This window comes from Eulemur rufifrons, chromosome 13 (assembly GCF_041146395.1).
Source record: "Eulemur rufifrons isolate Redbay chromosome 13, OSU_ERuf_1, whole genome shotgun sequence".
Taxonomy (NCBI): Eukaryota; Metazoa; Chordata; class Mammalia; order Primates; family Lemuridae; genus Eulemur; species Eulemur rufifrons.
Genome location: NC_090995.1, coordinates 1,088,472 through 1,104,045, shown reverse-complemented (window position 1 = coordinate 1,104,045; position 15,574 = coordinate 1,088,472). Strand labels below are relative to the sequence as shown.

The following is a 15,574-nucleotide window of genomic DNA, read 5'->3' as shown; positions in this document are numbered from 1 at the left end:
TTTTTACATTTTCATGAAGACAAGGCAATTCGGCACGTGAGCGAGCACAAGTCCTCTGCTAAGAGGGTCAGCATGAGAGTGAGCGCTTTGGCCCTTTAGACAGGCCGGGACGCTCTCCCTGTGCATGTGCATGTGCACACACGCACACACACACACACGCACACACACACACGCACACACACTCACACACACATGCACGCACACACACACATGCACATGCACGCTCACGCACTCACAGGCACACACACGCACGTGCTCACATTGATGCACACACTCACATGGTCACGCACGTGCACACACTCACATGCACACATGTACACACATGGACACACTCACATGTATACACTCACATGCACACGCTCACACACATGCACACAGTCACATGCACACACATGCACACATGCACACGCACACAATGCACACATGCACACATGCACATGCACACACATGCACACATGCATGCACGCACATGCACACTCACATGCACACACATGCACACATTCACATATGTACACTCACACGCACATGCTCACATGGACATACATGTTCACACATGTGCGCACATGCACACTCTCATGTGCACACAAGCACACATGCATGCACACACATGCACACATTCACACACATGGACACACTCACATGCACACATGCACACATATGGACACATGTATACACTCACATGCACACACACATGCACACACTCACATGTGTACACTCACATGCACACGCTCACATGGACATACATGTTCACACATGCACGCACACACGCACACTCTCATGTGCACACACATGCACACATGCATGCACACATTCACATGCACACACACACATTCACAGGCACACATTCACACACATGCACACATGCACCCACACACACTCACATGCACACACGCACACACACACAGTCACAGTGTCTCAGAAAATTCGTAGTAGGACTGAACAAAAGAAAAACAGGAAATGAGCTCCTGAAGGACGTACCCCGAACCTCAGCACGCTGTCTGGCCTACAGAACAGATAATGCCAAACGTGAGAGGGGACACCAGAGTGCGACCCTCAGCCAATTGTGAACACCAAATATGGGTGTTGGGAAAAGAAGGAAATCTATGAAGCGGATTAGCACTCCTTCTACTTCCTATACACTGTAAGCCAAAGCCAAGTTATCTCATCTTTACTGTCCCTATTTTACATATTTTGAGACTAAGTAGCCTGCAGCTAATAAATAAGAAAGACCAGTTCTTTCCAATTCTTAGTGCTGTATCCCAAATTGGGCAGGACTGAAAAATTAGAAAACAGCAGTAGAAGCATCTTATTTAGAAAAATGAGAAGACATAAGTAAACATTAAAAATTATTGGTTCTGGGGAGTAGGAATAGGAAGTGTTGGGCAAAGGATCTTATTTTTCATATGAACCTTCTAGTGATATTTGAGCTTTAAAATGATACATATGTATTACTGTGATATAAAGTACAATTTAAAAGCATAGTAGGAGAATATTTATTGACAAAATAATACATAAAGTCTGACCCATTAAAAAATATAAATACACACAGATACAGAGAAGCTTTTGAATGTTGTTACTAGACATTATCTCTGAGTGGTGGAGCTGTAAGAGTTTTGTTGGTTTTTTCTTTTCCTACAAAGATCTATTTGTGTAGATCTATTTGTATGCTATTTGAACGAGAAATAAAATTTTTCACAAAATATTTTAAAGTGCTTACTTACCTTTGCTGATTTTTCAATATTTAAGCCTCCATGTAGTTCAAAAAGAATTGTCATGTTGTACCCAGTCTGGTTTCCATGTCCATGAGGCCACCAAGTTCTTACAGTAATATTCTTTTAAGACATAAGATAAGTCATTTTAAGTAATGTGTCATATTTGCAGCAAAATAATATGGTTCAGAGCATTATACCAATTTCTCATATAGTCAAGCACAGAAACTCTTGGTTCTAAAACAATATAAATCTATCTATATCATGCCAAATCATACCAATCCATTGATAACATTTTTTTTTTTTTTTTTTTGAGACAGAGTCTCACTCTGTTGCCCAGGCTAGAGTGAGTGCCGTGGCGTCAGCCTCGCTCACAGCAACCTCAAACTCCTGGGCTTAAGCGATTCTCCTGCCTCAGCCTCCCAAGTAGCTGGGACTACAGGCATGCGCCACCATGCCCGGCTAATTTTTTGTATATATATATTTTAGTTGTCCATATAATTTCTTTCTATTTTTAGTAGAGACGGGGTCTCGCTCTTGCTCAGGCTGGTCTCGAACTCCTGACCTCGAGCGATCCACCCGCCTCGGCCTCCCAGAGTGCTAGGATTACAGGCGTGAGCCACCACGCCCGGCCCATTGATAACATTTTAAAATCCACATCCAAGGAGTTTAGCACACATTAATATATCAAAAGGGAAAGGAAGGAACAGAATGACAGTCTGTTCAGAAAAACAACTCTTCCTAACACTGAAGCTTAGATTTATTCTACACTCTTAACACTTAGAATTGGACTTTGAAGTTTATTCTTCTTTCAAGTCAAGAGCTAGAAAACATTTTGAGTTTTCCTTTATCTGGACAGTGACTGAATGTTATTTTGCCCCATCCTTTCCAGTTCACAATCGTCAGTTGGAGGAACAGGAAAAGGAAGCAGCAAAGGGAAAATCCATCCCACTCCAACCTATGAAAGATCATGAGTTTAGAATTAGAATTTCACATGTAGAATAAGCACCAATATTCAAATAATTGACAAGTACCAAAAATAATGGCTGCTATTTAACTATACTGCATAGAATGTATTTTAGATTCAGGATACTACAAATACTGTACAAAAAAATTAAAACATAACGATAAAAATAAAACAAATGAAAAGGTTACCAAATTAATCACATAGTCTCCATTTTCTTAATCTGAAAATTTGGGGAAAATCATTCCTTATCTCACACTCAAACTAAATATATGAGAGGTTAAAAATAGAGGAGAAAATGAAAAATATAAATGGAGAAAGCAGATTTTTTTCTTTCATACTCAGTCCACTCTTTCTATTTCTTTTGAACAGGTATTGCTTTTCATCTAGCGCTTCTCAGAAAGTATCATCATTCACCTTGTTAATTTCCAGAAATAGGTTAACAATCCTTTCCCCAGGTTGAAGTTCAATTTTGTATGTCTGCTGTGTTTGCAATTCAGGGATGGCTACGATCACTTGGCCACCAACTGGCTTTGAGCTGACAACATCAAAAGAAGACTGTATTTCAAGTTGCCACTCCTTGGCTCTGTTATCTAAAGCATAAAGAGGAAAAGAAAAATGTATATATAATATGCTGAGCATTATCCCTGCACATCCTCAGGATTCATTGAAGGTAAGACCAAAGCAACTTCTAAACCAGCAAGGGCTCCACGATGCTATCATAATCAAACTCTCAGTGGAAATTTTCTTTCAATCTTTAGAGTTTAATCCTTCGTTCTGAAGGAGAATAACTAACATTATATATTTTATATAGACTTGCACTCTAAACACATCGTAAGTCATTAAAACTTTATAAATAGGGCATAAACAGAAAATGACAAATGCAAAGACAACGTAAATTTTCCAAGAATAATACACATTTGTTTCTTTTTCTAAAGTAAAGGAAAAATATTGAGGCTTTTAAAGCGATGTAATAAACTATAAGTTTATAAGTATTAGAAGTAATCAAATGTGAAAAAATAGAGATATATTTTAAATGTAGTCTATCCAAGAAATATTTACTGAGAACTTTCTATGTGCTGTGTGCTTCGCTAAGTTTTGGGGATTAAATGGTGACCAGGATAAACGTGACTCCCGGCCTGGTGAGCTAAGAGTCAGTGGATGTAGACAAGTACAAAAGCGGGACAATGCCAGGATGGTTGGGATGAAAGGTGGTTCTGAGAAACAGACACATGAAGTAAGGAACCATTTCTAGCACAGAGAGGGTGGAGGAAGCTTTTGCTAGAAAGCAGCGCCCGTGGAAACCACAAGAGTGTCTCAGCTCCCTGCAGGGGAAGCGACGAGTATTCCGGACACAGAGAGGAGCCTGAAGGCCAGTGAGTGACCACGAGCAACACCGCCACAAGGAACCCGGGCAAGGAGGGAGCCGGGAAGGGGGCTGGCTGGCCTGACTGAAGAGGGAAGCAGGGTCCAGATCACACTGGGTCTTTCAGGATCACCGAGAAGTTTGGCAGTCACCCTGAACCAATGGGGAGTCACTGAAGAGTTCTCATCAAAATGCATAACACGATCATGCTGCATTTTATAAGCATCACGAGGGGCCCAGGGACGTGCCGGTTTGCATTTGGAAGAAGCAGAAAGCACACAATCTCTGTCTGTGCAAAAAGATGTGGAAAGTGACACCTGGAAACTCCAGAAACAGAGAGGAGGCAAAGAAAACTGGCGGTCGGGAAGAAGAAGGTAGAACAGGACTGAAGAGGAGAGTTACAGGGGACAAAGAAAGATGAGGGGGCGGCCGTGAGGAATGGAACTTTGGGTGTGGAACTCGGAGGTAGGGCGGAATGCTTCACGAGAGTTTTAAAGTAGAGTTTTATATATGTGCAGTATAACCCTTTCCTCCATCTCCTGTTCAATTTACATTGTTTAATGTCTCCGGAATTGGATTGGTGTTTGGTTTTGATTTTTAAATAAGATAGAATTTGGGCAAGAGCAGGGTGATTAAAAAAAAAAAAAAAACCAGACACTTTTTTCAGCTTACACTGAAGGAAACAGTGATGAGATCCCCAAAAAGGCTGGAGGGACAGGGAGTTAGAGCCAGCAGCGAAGGTTCTCCTTCTTGACTGCCACAGAAAGGAAGGACAAGAGCAGCGACCGACGCAGATGCACTTGAGTTTGCACGGTTTGTGGCAAGACGCGGAGGGAGCTCCTGTTTAGCAGCTTCTGCTTTTCTCTCTGCAGAAGGGGAGGGAGAAGATTATCGCCCGAGAAATATCCTAGGGACCCTTCTCCTACGAATAAGGAGGGGATTGATAATCACGGCTTTGCTGCAAAGTAAAGAAAAGATAGGTTTATACGCTGATCAGCGACCAAAGACTCTATTGCTGGCACTGCTTATAAAACCGCAGCCCCACACCAGGCCTGTCCTAAAGATGATCACGGCACAGCTCAGCGTTTGTATCCCCCATCAGCCAAAAGTACAGATGGATCTCATGCACACTCAAGTAAAATTAATCCTGGACTTAAGAACTATTTTTATTTGTTAAATGATTCATTCTGAGAAACATGAGTCAATGAGCCCTGAATGAGATTTGTTCTGATCCAGCCAATTTGCCAGGTCACCCACTCAGAGCCTCCAGGTTTTGAAGCTATCAGCTGATACATCACCGAGTCTACTCTCTCACCAGTGTTTGATTCCCTCTATGTAACAGGCTAGCAAACTATGGGCCTTGGGCCAAATCTGGCCCACCTCCCATTGTTTTAAATAAAGTTTTATTGGAACACAGCTGCTGTGGACTAAATTGTATCCCCCCTCCTCAATGCATATTTTGAAGACCTAATCCCCACCTTTTTATGAGCTACCTAAGGTTAAATGAGGTCATAAGAGTGGGGCAGTAATCGGCTAGGACTGTGGCCTTATAAGAAGAAGATCTCTCTCTTTCTGTCTCTCTCTCTCCACCCCCCCATCCCCCACCCCATACACACACCAGGTGAAGACACAGCAAGAAGGCGGCTGTCTGCAAGCCGGAGAGAGAGCCTCACCAGAAACCGAACTGGCCAGCACTTTGATCTTGGACTTCCCAGCCTCCAGAACTGTGTGAAATAGCCTCTGTCATTTAAGCCATGCTGTCTATGATATTTTGCTAGGGCAGCCCAAACAGACTAACAGAACAGCCACATTCATTTGTTTACACATTGTTTTGCTGCCTTGCACTAAAACAGCAGAGCTGAGCAGTTGCCACATGGCCCCAAAAGCCTAGCTCTAGTCTGCTGATCCCTGCCCTAGAATATTCCACCCAAAAGGCCATTCTAACCCTTCTTTAAACATCCCTAATGACCACAAAACTCTGCCTCACAAAATAGCCTTTCCATTTTTGCTAGCCTTGGCTACTGTAAAGACCTTCTTTATACTGATTTGAAATTGACTTCTCTTTAATCTCCACCTAAAGATTTTAATTGTCCTCTTAGCACCTACCAAACAAGCCTGCTCCTTTGCTGTTTCTTGTCACTTCCTCTTCTGTAAGAGAATCAGCTGTTGGTGACAGCCTCTGGCAGGAAAATAAATAGCGTAATACCAAAGTTCATTGGCAAAATCCCCCAGTTTCTCTTGCTTTGAACATGGAAGGTTCTCAAGCGAACCCACACTCCTCTGGAGCACACAATGAAAAAACTAAGGCTATAGAATTAAAAACACAACATGGGCTGGACGCAGTGGCTCATGCCTGTAATCCTAGCACTCTGGGAGGCCAGGGGGTGGGGGGAGGGATTGCTCAAGGTCAGCAGTTCAAGACCAGTCTGAGCAAGAGCGAGACCCCGTCTCTACTAAAAAAGTAGAAAGAAATTATACGGACAGCTAAAAATATATACAGAAAAATTAGCCAGGCATGGTGGCGCACGCCTGTAGTCCCAGCTACTCGGGAGGCTGAGGCAGGAGGATCGCTTGAGCCCAGGAGTTTGAAGTTGCTGTGAGCTAGGCTGACGCCACGGCACTCTAGCCTGGGCAACAGAGTGAGACTCTGTCTCAAAAAAAAACACAACACGAAGGTCTATGAGCCTATAATGTCATCACCATACACTATACCAACATTTTTTTGCCCTCTTCTTCCAAATGGAGTAAAGCCGTTCCTTCTAGTAGTAATAGCACCTAGGAAACTAAGCAGTTTAGGTTCACAAAGTCTTAAATAACCAATAACTTTCCTGATAGTAATTGGTCACTTCTTTTCACTTGCTAAATTAAAAATGCACAATCCTATCTGTAGTTAAGGAGAGCTCCATCTTATAACTGAAGACCCATTTCTAGAATACGGCTGCCCGTCATCGGCTCCCAGCATTAACAAGCCGCCACGTCCTGAAGAACCACCTGCCACCCCGGCTCTCCGGCAGTGGAATGCGAGATCGTTCCACGCGGGGACCGAGTGCCGGGGTGGGGGCGGGGTGGGAAAGGGAAAGGATCGCCGCGTCCCCCAGATTCCCCTGGGGAGCTCGCCCTTCCAGCTGGACCGAGTTTGGCATCCTCTCCTCGCGCTGAGCGAACAGCTCCAGGCGCAGGCAGGCGACTCGCTCTTCATCCAGGCGGTGTCCCGGCGAGGCTGGCGGGTCCCCTCTGCAACGCGCGGCCCTCGCTGGCGTCCTGCGCCCACGCACGAGAGATGATTGTCCGTAGCTTGTTCGCATGACCTCAACCAGGAAGGCCACCGGGGGACGGCGGAGAATGTGGTTCCAGCCATGACGCGTTTTAAGGTTTAAGTTAAATGACTGAAGTTTCTTTTTTAAAAACAGGTGGGGGGGGGGGCGGGACGAAGACGGTGGCCTAGGAGCAGCCAGCACTCGCCGCTCTCTAGGACAGGACCAAGGGTTGCGGGCAGAGGTCACTCATGCACGGACCATCTCGGAGAACACTGTGAATCATCAGAGAAGCCACCAAAGACACCCAAAGTGGGGGATATAGAGGTGGGGTGATCTGCTCGGGAAGGTCAGAGGGTACCTGGGGGGATGTCCACATGTGGGGAAGGGTCAGGGGACAGGTCTCCAGGGCTCCCAGCCGCGAGGGGCTCCCCGACCACCGCAGGCGACCGAGCTGATCAGGGGGCTGCTCGGAGACCGCAGCATTGTGGCACTGGAGACCGGGCACAGTGGGGTCCCACTGGCTTCGGATGCTGGGTCGCTGCAACAGCCATTCTGCACTCTCAGACCCAGAGCACCCGGTCTGCAGAGGGTCGGCTCCGCTGCGCCACCCCCCCCCATCGCCCCCGCGGGGCCAGGGAGGGTAGGGACTCTCGCCACACCGTGACTGGGTACCGTGCATGCCCCAACCCCGCCACCGGCTGTCTCCCGGGGATCTGAGCAGAGCAGGTGCCCACCAGCCCTCGCCATCTGCCACCGACATCTTGCCACCTCAACAGCATCACCACTGCCACCTGAGTCACACGGCAGCAGCTGCCCCAGTTGAAGCTGGCTGGAGGAAGAGCCTCAGTCACTGCGACACCCTGGCAGGGCGCCAAGCATCTCCACGCCCCGCTAGCTGCAGGTGGACCACCACTGTGGCTCAACGAGCCACCCGTGGCTGGCTGCAGTCCCACAACCCTCCCAGGCACCAACCTAGACGCCACCCTCACCCCCCCCCCCCCCCCCCCGCGCCTGTCCAGGTGCCTGCCAGGGTCGCGTGCCTCACACAGGCTTCCACCAATTCCTATAAACTGCCCGGCCTCCAGCCGCAGCCCTGCGAGTGCTCAGGTGCCGACCAAGGTCTCACAACCTGCCCGGGCACTGGTCTACATCCCATAACCTGCTCAGGTGCCTGCCGAGGTCCTGCACCCCACACAGGCACCCACCAACTTCCCACGACCCACCTCACCACCAGCTGCAGTCCCACAATGCACCCAGGCACCCAAAAAGGTCCCACAACCTGCTCTGCTGCCAGCTGTGGTCCTGTGATGTGCCTAGGCAAGTGCCAAGATCCCGCAATATGCCCCGCCACCGGCTGCAGTCCTATGACATGCTGAAGCATCCACCAAGGTCCCATGACTTGGTCCGCCACTGGCTACAGTCCTGTGATGCAGACAAGCACCCACCAAGGTCCTGCAACCCTGCCCAGGCACCAGCCACGGCATGACATCTGCCTCCATGGAGACGGACTTTCCCAGTCCCCTGCCTGAGCTTTCAACAGTGATCTAAGGACCAACACACCAAGCCAAATGAATATCCCCCAGCACTAGCTTGGATTGTGACAACCACAGGGGAACAAGACGACACAGGAGGACAGCTGTGTTACAGACTCTCAGTATATCTGCCCCTCTCCACCCAGGTCCATCCTGCAGAGTAAGACACAGAAGTGCTACCTAGGGATTTCTCCTCCTTCTCACCAAGTGGGAGAGCAAAGGAGATTTGATATCCCAGCAAAGGAAAACGGGTGTGCTGCAAACCTATCAGCCCTAAGCTGAGAGAAGAGGTTTCAGATGAGAAGAAACCCTGGGAGATTAGCACACTTAATACATCGACTCAAATGGTACAAATGCAATTTATGTAACCAAAATGTTTGTACTCCCATAATATTCTGAAAAAGGAAGGACGGAAGGAAGGACAATGAGAGAGAGGGAGGAAAGAAGGAAAAGAAAGGGAGGTGGGGAGGGAGGGAGAAACAGAGAAAGAAAACGAATTCTGACAACATGAAAACACAAGTTGGTTTGAAACCCCCAAAGGATAGATCCACAGCAATGAACACCAACCAAAAGAAAATTGTAGAAATGTCAGAAGTGGAATTCAGAATATGGGTGGCAAACAAGTTGAAAGGAATTGAAGAAAAAGTTGAAAACCAACACAAAGAAACCAAAAAAATATTTCAGGACATGAATGAAAAATATGAAAAGCTCACTAAACAGACAGACAACATAAGAAAGAATATAACAGAACTTAAAGAAATGAAAGAGTCATTTAGGGAATTACAAAATATAGCAGAAACCTTCAACAACAGATTAGACCAAGCAGAAGAAAGAATCTCAGAGCCTGAAGACAAGGCTTTTGAACTAATCCAGTCAGTCAAAGATGCAGAAAAAGTCATAAAGAAAAATGAACAATCACTCAGAGAAATATGGGACTGTGTGAAATTAGCCAACATATGAATTATAGATGTCCCTAAGGGAGAAGAAGAAAAATCAAAAAGCATGGAAAACCTATTCAAAGGAATTATTGAGGAGAGCTTCCCTGGTATCACCAGAGATTCAGACATTCAGATACAAAATAGTCATTGAGCTCTGAGAAGATTCATAGCAAATAGAACATCCCCAAGGACACATCACCATCAACCTGGGCAAAGTCAAAATGAAGGAGAAAATTATGCAAGCTGCAAGATGAAAGCAACAACTAACCTACAAAGAAAAAAACCATTAGGCTAATACCAGACTTCTCAGGGGAGACCACACAAGCCCAAAGGGATTCAGGCCCCATTTTTAGTATTCATAAACAAAACTGCCAGCCAAGAATTTTGTATCCTGCAAAACTAAGTTTCATAAATGATGGAGAAATAAAGACCTTTCCAAATAAGCAAACACTAACGGAATCTGTCACTACGAGGCCTGCCCTACAAGAAATGCTCAAAAGTTCTTTATACATGGAATAGCACAATAGATACCAACCAGTGTAAAAACACCCAAGAGGTGAAGTTCACAGCTCTTATAAAAGAATAGCATAAGAGGGAAAATAAAATAATATCATCCAACATGATGAACAGAACAATGTCCCACATATCAATACAAACTTACTCAACGTGAACGGTCTGAATGCCCCACTTAAAAGACAGAGACTGGCTGAATGGGTGAAAAAACACAACTCAATTATTTGCTGTCTCCAAGAAACACATCTAACCCACAAGGATGCACATATACTCAAGGTTAAGGGATGAAAAAAAATATTTCACATAAATAGAAATCAAAAGAGAGCAGGTGTAGCCATTCTCATTATCAGATAAAATAGACTTTAACAATAGTAAAAAAAAATATGGTCATTATATAATGTTAAAAGGAGCAATTCAACAAGAAGAAATAATAATTCTAAATATACATACACAAAGAGCTGGCAGATTCATAAAGCAAATTCTACTAGATCAAGGAAAAGAAATAAAGAGTAACCATCCTAATTGCCAGAGACTTCAACACCCCACTGACAGAACTAGACAGACCACTGAAGCAGAAAATGAATAAAGAAACACTGGGCTTAACCAAGACTCTAGAACAAAGGGACGTAACAAACATTTACAAAATATTCTACTGAAAAACTACTGAATATTCATTTTTCTCACCAGCACATGGGACATTTTCCAAGATTGATCATAGGCCACAAAACAAGTCTTAGGAAATTCAAAACAATTAAAATCATACCATGTATCTTCTGAGACCACAGTGGAATAAAACTAGAAACCAATTCCAAGAGAAACACAAATTCTACACAAAGTCATGGAAATTAAACACCCAGCTACTAAACAATCCTTGGATCATTGATGAAATTAAGATGGAAATCAAAAGACTACTTGACCTGAATAACAAAGGGGACATAAACTTTGAAAATCTATGGAATATAGAAAAAGCAGTCCTAAGGAGAAAGTTCATAGCCTTAAATGCCTACATCAAAAAGACAGAAAGATCACAAATTAATAACCTATTCCCACATCTCAAGGAGCTAAAAAAAAAGAAGAACAATCCAAACCCATAGCCAGCAGAAGAAATAACAAAGCTCAGAGAAGAACTAAATGAAATGGAACCCAGAAAAACAATACAAAGGATCAATGAATCAAAAAGTTGGTTCTTTGTAAAGATAAACAAAATCGATAGACCACTAGCCAGATTAACCAGAAATGGAAGAGAAAGAACTTAAATAAGCTCAATCAGAAATGAAAAAGGAGATATTATAATGGATACCTCAGAAATACAAAATATCATCCATGAATACTATGAAAACCTCTATGCAAACAAACTAGAAAACCTAGAGGAAATGAGGAAATTCTTGGAAACACACAACCTCCCAAGGCTGAATCAGGAAGAAATAAAAGACCTGAACAAATCAATAATGGGAGCAAGATTGAAGCAGTAATAAAAACCTTTCAACACAACAATAAAAAAAAGACCCAGACCAGATGATTCACAGCCAAATTCTACCAGACCTACAAAGAACTGGTACCTATTCCACAAAAATTATTCCATAACATTGAGAAGGAGGGAATTCTCCCTAATTCATTCCATGAAGCCACTATCACTTGATACCAAAGCCAAGAAAGGACACAAGAAAAAAAGAAAACTACAGACCAATATCCCTTATGAACATTGATGCAAAAATCCTCAACAAAATACTAGCAAACTGAATTCAACAGCACACCAAAATGATAATTCACCATAATCCAGTGGGTTTCATCCTATGTATGCAAGGATGGTTCAACATACCCAGGTGAATAAATGTGATTCACTGCATAAACAGAAGTAACAAAAAGACCATATGATCATCTCAATAGATGCAGAAAAGCATTCACTAAAAATTCAGCACCCCTTCATGATAAAAACTCTTAACAAACTAGGCACAGAAGGAACATACCTCAAAATTATAAAAGCCACATATGACAAACTCAGAGCCAACATCATACTGAATTGGGAAAAGTTAAAAGCATTCTCCCTGGGAACTGGAACAAGATAAGTATGCCCACTCTTACAACTTAGATTCAACATAGTACTGGAAGTCCTAGCCAGAGCAATCAGGCAAGAGAAAGAAATAAAGAGCATCCAAATTGGGAAAGAGGGGGTCAAACTATCTCTCTTTGCTGATGATATGATCTTGTATCTAGAAAACACTAAAGACTCCACCAAAAAACTCCTGGAATTGATAAATAAATTTAGCAAAGTCTCAGGTTACAAAATCAATGTACACAAATCAGTAGCATTTCTATATATTAATAATATTCAAGCTGAGAGTCAAATCAAGGACTCAATACCATTTACAGAAGCTACAAAGAAAATAAAATACCTAGTAATATACTTAACCAAGGAGGTGAAAGATCTCTACAAGGAGAACTACAAAACACTGATAAAAGAAACCACAGATGACACAAACAAATGGAAAAATATTCCTTGCTCATGGATTGGCAGAATAAACATTGCTAAAATGTCCATACTGCCCAAAGTGATTTATAGATTCAATGCAATTCCCATCAAAACACCAATGTCTTATTTCATAGACCTAGATAAAAAAAAAAAATCCTAAACTTCATTTGAAATCAAAAAAGATTCGGGTGCAGGTGTCTTTTTTATAGAATGACTTTTGTTCTTCTGGGTAGATGCCCAGTAATGGGATTGCTGGATCGAATGGTAGGTCTACTTGAATCTGTTTAAGGTATCTCCACATTGCTTTCCACAAGATGAGTGCGATGCGCACTGCCTGGGGAATGGACATGATTGAAGTTCTGACTGGGGGGGATGGGGTGGGGGGAGGGGAGGAGTGCACACCTACATGATGAGTGTGATGTGCACTGTCTAGGGAATGGACACAACTGAAGCTCAGACTCGGGGGGATGGGGAGGCATGGGCAATGTATATAGCCTGATCTTTTGTACCCCCTTAATGAGCTGAAAAACAAACAAAAAATAAAAATAAAATAAATAAATAAATAAATAAAAGAACGTGAATAGCCAAAGCAATCAAAAGCAAAAAGAACAAACCTGGAGGCATCACATTATCTGACTTCAAATTATACTACAAGGCTATAGTAACCAAAACAGCTTGGTACTGGTATAAAAGTAGAAACATAGACTAATGGAAGAGAATAGAGAACCCAGAAGTAAAACCATATAGCTACGACCAACTGATCTTCAACAAAGCATACAACAACATACACTGGGGAAAGGAAGCCCTATCCAATAAATGGTGCTGGGAAAATTGGATAGCCAGAAGCAGAAGAATTAAACAGGACCCCTATCTCTTGCCATATAAAAGAATTAATTCAAGCTGGTTTAAAGAATTAATTGTAAAGTATGGAAACATAAAAATTCTAGAAGAATATGTAGGAAAAACTCTCCTATACTTTTGGCCTACACAAAGAAATTATGACTAGACCCCAAAGGCAAATACAGCAATAACAAAAATAAATAAATGGGACTTAATTCAATTAAAAAGCTTCTGCACAGCAAGGGAAATAATCAACAGAGTGAACAGATAACCGAAAGAATGGGAGAAAATATTCACAAACTTTATATCCAACAAAGGACTAATAACTAGAATCTTCAAACAAATCAGCAAGAAGAAACAACCTCATCAAAATGTGTGCAAAAGACATGAACAGAAGTTTTTTAAAAGATATAGAGAAATGGCCTACAAACATAAGAAAAAATGCTCAACATCACTAATCATCAGAGAAATGCAAATTAAAACTATAATCAGATGCCACCTTCCCCCTGTCAGAATGGCCATTACTAAAAAAGTCAAAAAACAATAGATGCTGGCATGGATGCAGAGAGAACGGAACGCTTATACACTGTTGGTGGGACTGCAAATTAGTACAACCTCTACGGAAAACAATATGGAAATTCCTCAAAGAAATAATTGTAAACCTACCATTTGATCCAGCAATCCCCCTGCTGAGTATCTACCCAAGGGAAAAGAAGTCATTTGATCAAAAAGACACCTGCGTTTGAATGTTATCACAGCACAATTCACAATTGCAAAGATGTGGCACTAACCTAAGTTAGTGCCTTGAGCCCATCAATTCATGAGTGGATTTTTAAAAAAGTGGCGTGTGTATACACAACACACACACACACACATGCACACCATGGAGTACTACTCAGCCATAAAAAAGGAATTAAATAATGCCATTTGCAGCAACTTGGTTGAAACTGTAGACCATTATCTTAATTAAAGTATCTCAGGAATGGAAAACCAAACACCATATGCTCTCACTAATAAATGGGAGGTAAATGACAGGCACACATGGGCAAAAAGAGATGTAAAAGTCACTGAAAACCAAGAAGGGGGATGGTGGGAGGGTGGGAGGAGAGGTGTGGGATGAAAATTCACCTATTGGGTACAATTAACAGTTTCCGGTGATGAGCCCACCCAAAAGCCCCGATTTAACATTATACAAGATATCCATGTATTAATAACAAAAACATTTGTTCCTCCTTAATATTTTGAAATAAAACAAAAACTAACAAATGAATAAATGCACCATGTTCTGACCTGGATGAGAATTTGTAGAAAGGGTAAAAGCAGCTACACAGCCCAGATCAACGTGTGTTGTTTCTTCATTCAGAGAATCTTCAAGACAACTCTGGTTTTTGTAGATGTGTCTACACCTTTAAAATCTTCTAAAAAATGCCAGCTTTTTTTTTTATATTCCTATACCACGTTTGTCAAGATGTGGTTGGGAAAAAAAATAAAGAATAAAGGTCGTCTAGGGGAAAAAGGTATCAGAAGAGACATGGAAAGTAGAAAACTAAGGTGGCTGAGTTACATTAATTCAAGTGTGTCAATAAGGAACAGGAAGACATACTCTCAAACTCTATGCTAAGCCTTGCTTTAATTGATTGTAATAAAGCCTCAAGAATCAATGTCTTCATCCAGTCATATGATGTCTAGTTTCAAGAAAAACTGGGTCTTCCATACTTATATTATACCGTCTTACAAAAAAAGGAAAAGAACCATGGGATGTTGGAGACAGAAGAAACTTGGAGATCTCCTAGTCACTTTGCAGATATTTCTGAGGCCCTGACGACAGTTCCTTACTCCAAATCTCCTGAGCCAATCGACAGGAAGAGGGCCCAGGTTTCCCAACTCCAGGGCTCTCTACTTTCTGTAGGCCTCTTGCAGAGGAGCCTTCCAAAAAGAATGATATCAGCAAGCACACACGGAGTGACAATTGTACATGATTGATG

At 42.7% G+C, this 15,574-nt stretch overlaps 1 protein-coding gene across 2 annotated transcripts in view; it reads right to left on the bottom strand.

The window, feature by feature from the left end:
• The window catches only part of MANBA (mannosidase beta), a 116,600-nt gene that overhangs the window by 61,850 nt on the left and 39,176 nt on the right, over nucleotides 1-15,574 (bottom strand). For both annotated transcript variants that reach the window (XM_069485466.1, XM_069485465.1), the window contains exons 6-7: nucleotides 3,091-3,266; nucleotides 1,722-1,832 (exon numbers count right to left, since the gene is read on the bottom strand). In XM_069485466.1, coding sequence (XP_069341567.1) covers nucleotides 1,722-1,832; nucleotides 3,091-3,266 — 287 coding nt within the window. The remainder of the gene's footprint in view (nucleotides 1-1,721; nucleotides 1,833-3,090; nucleotides 3,267-15,574) is intronic.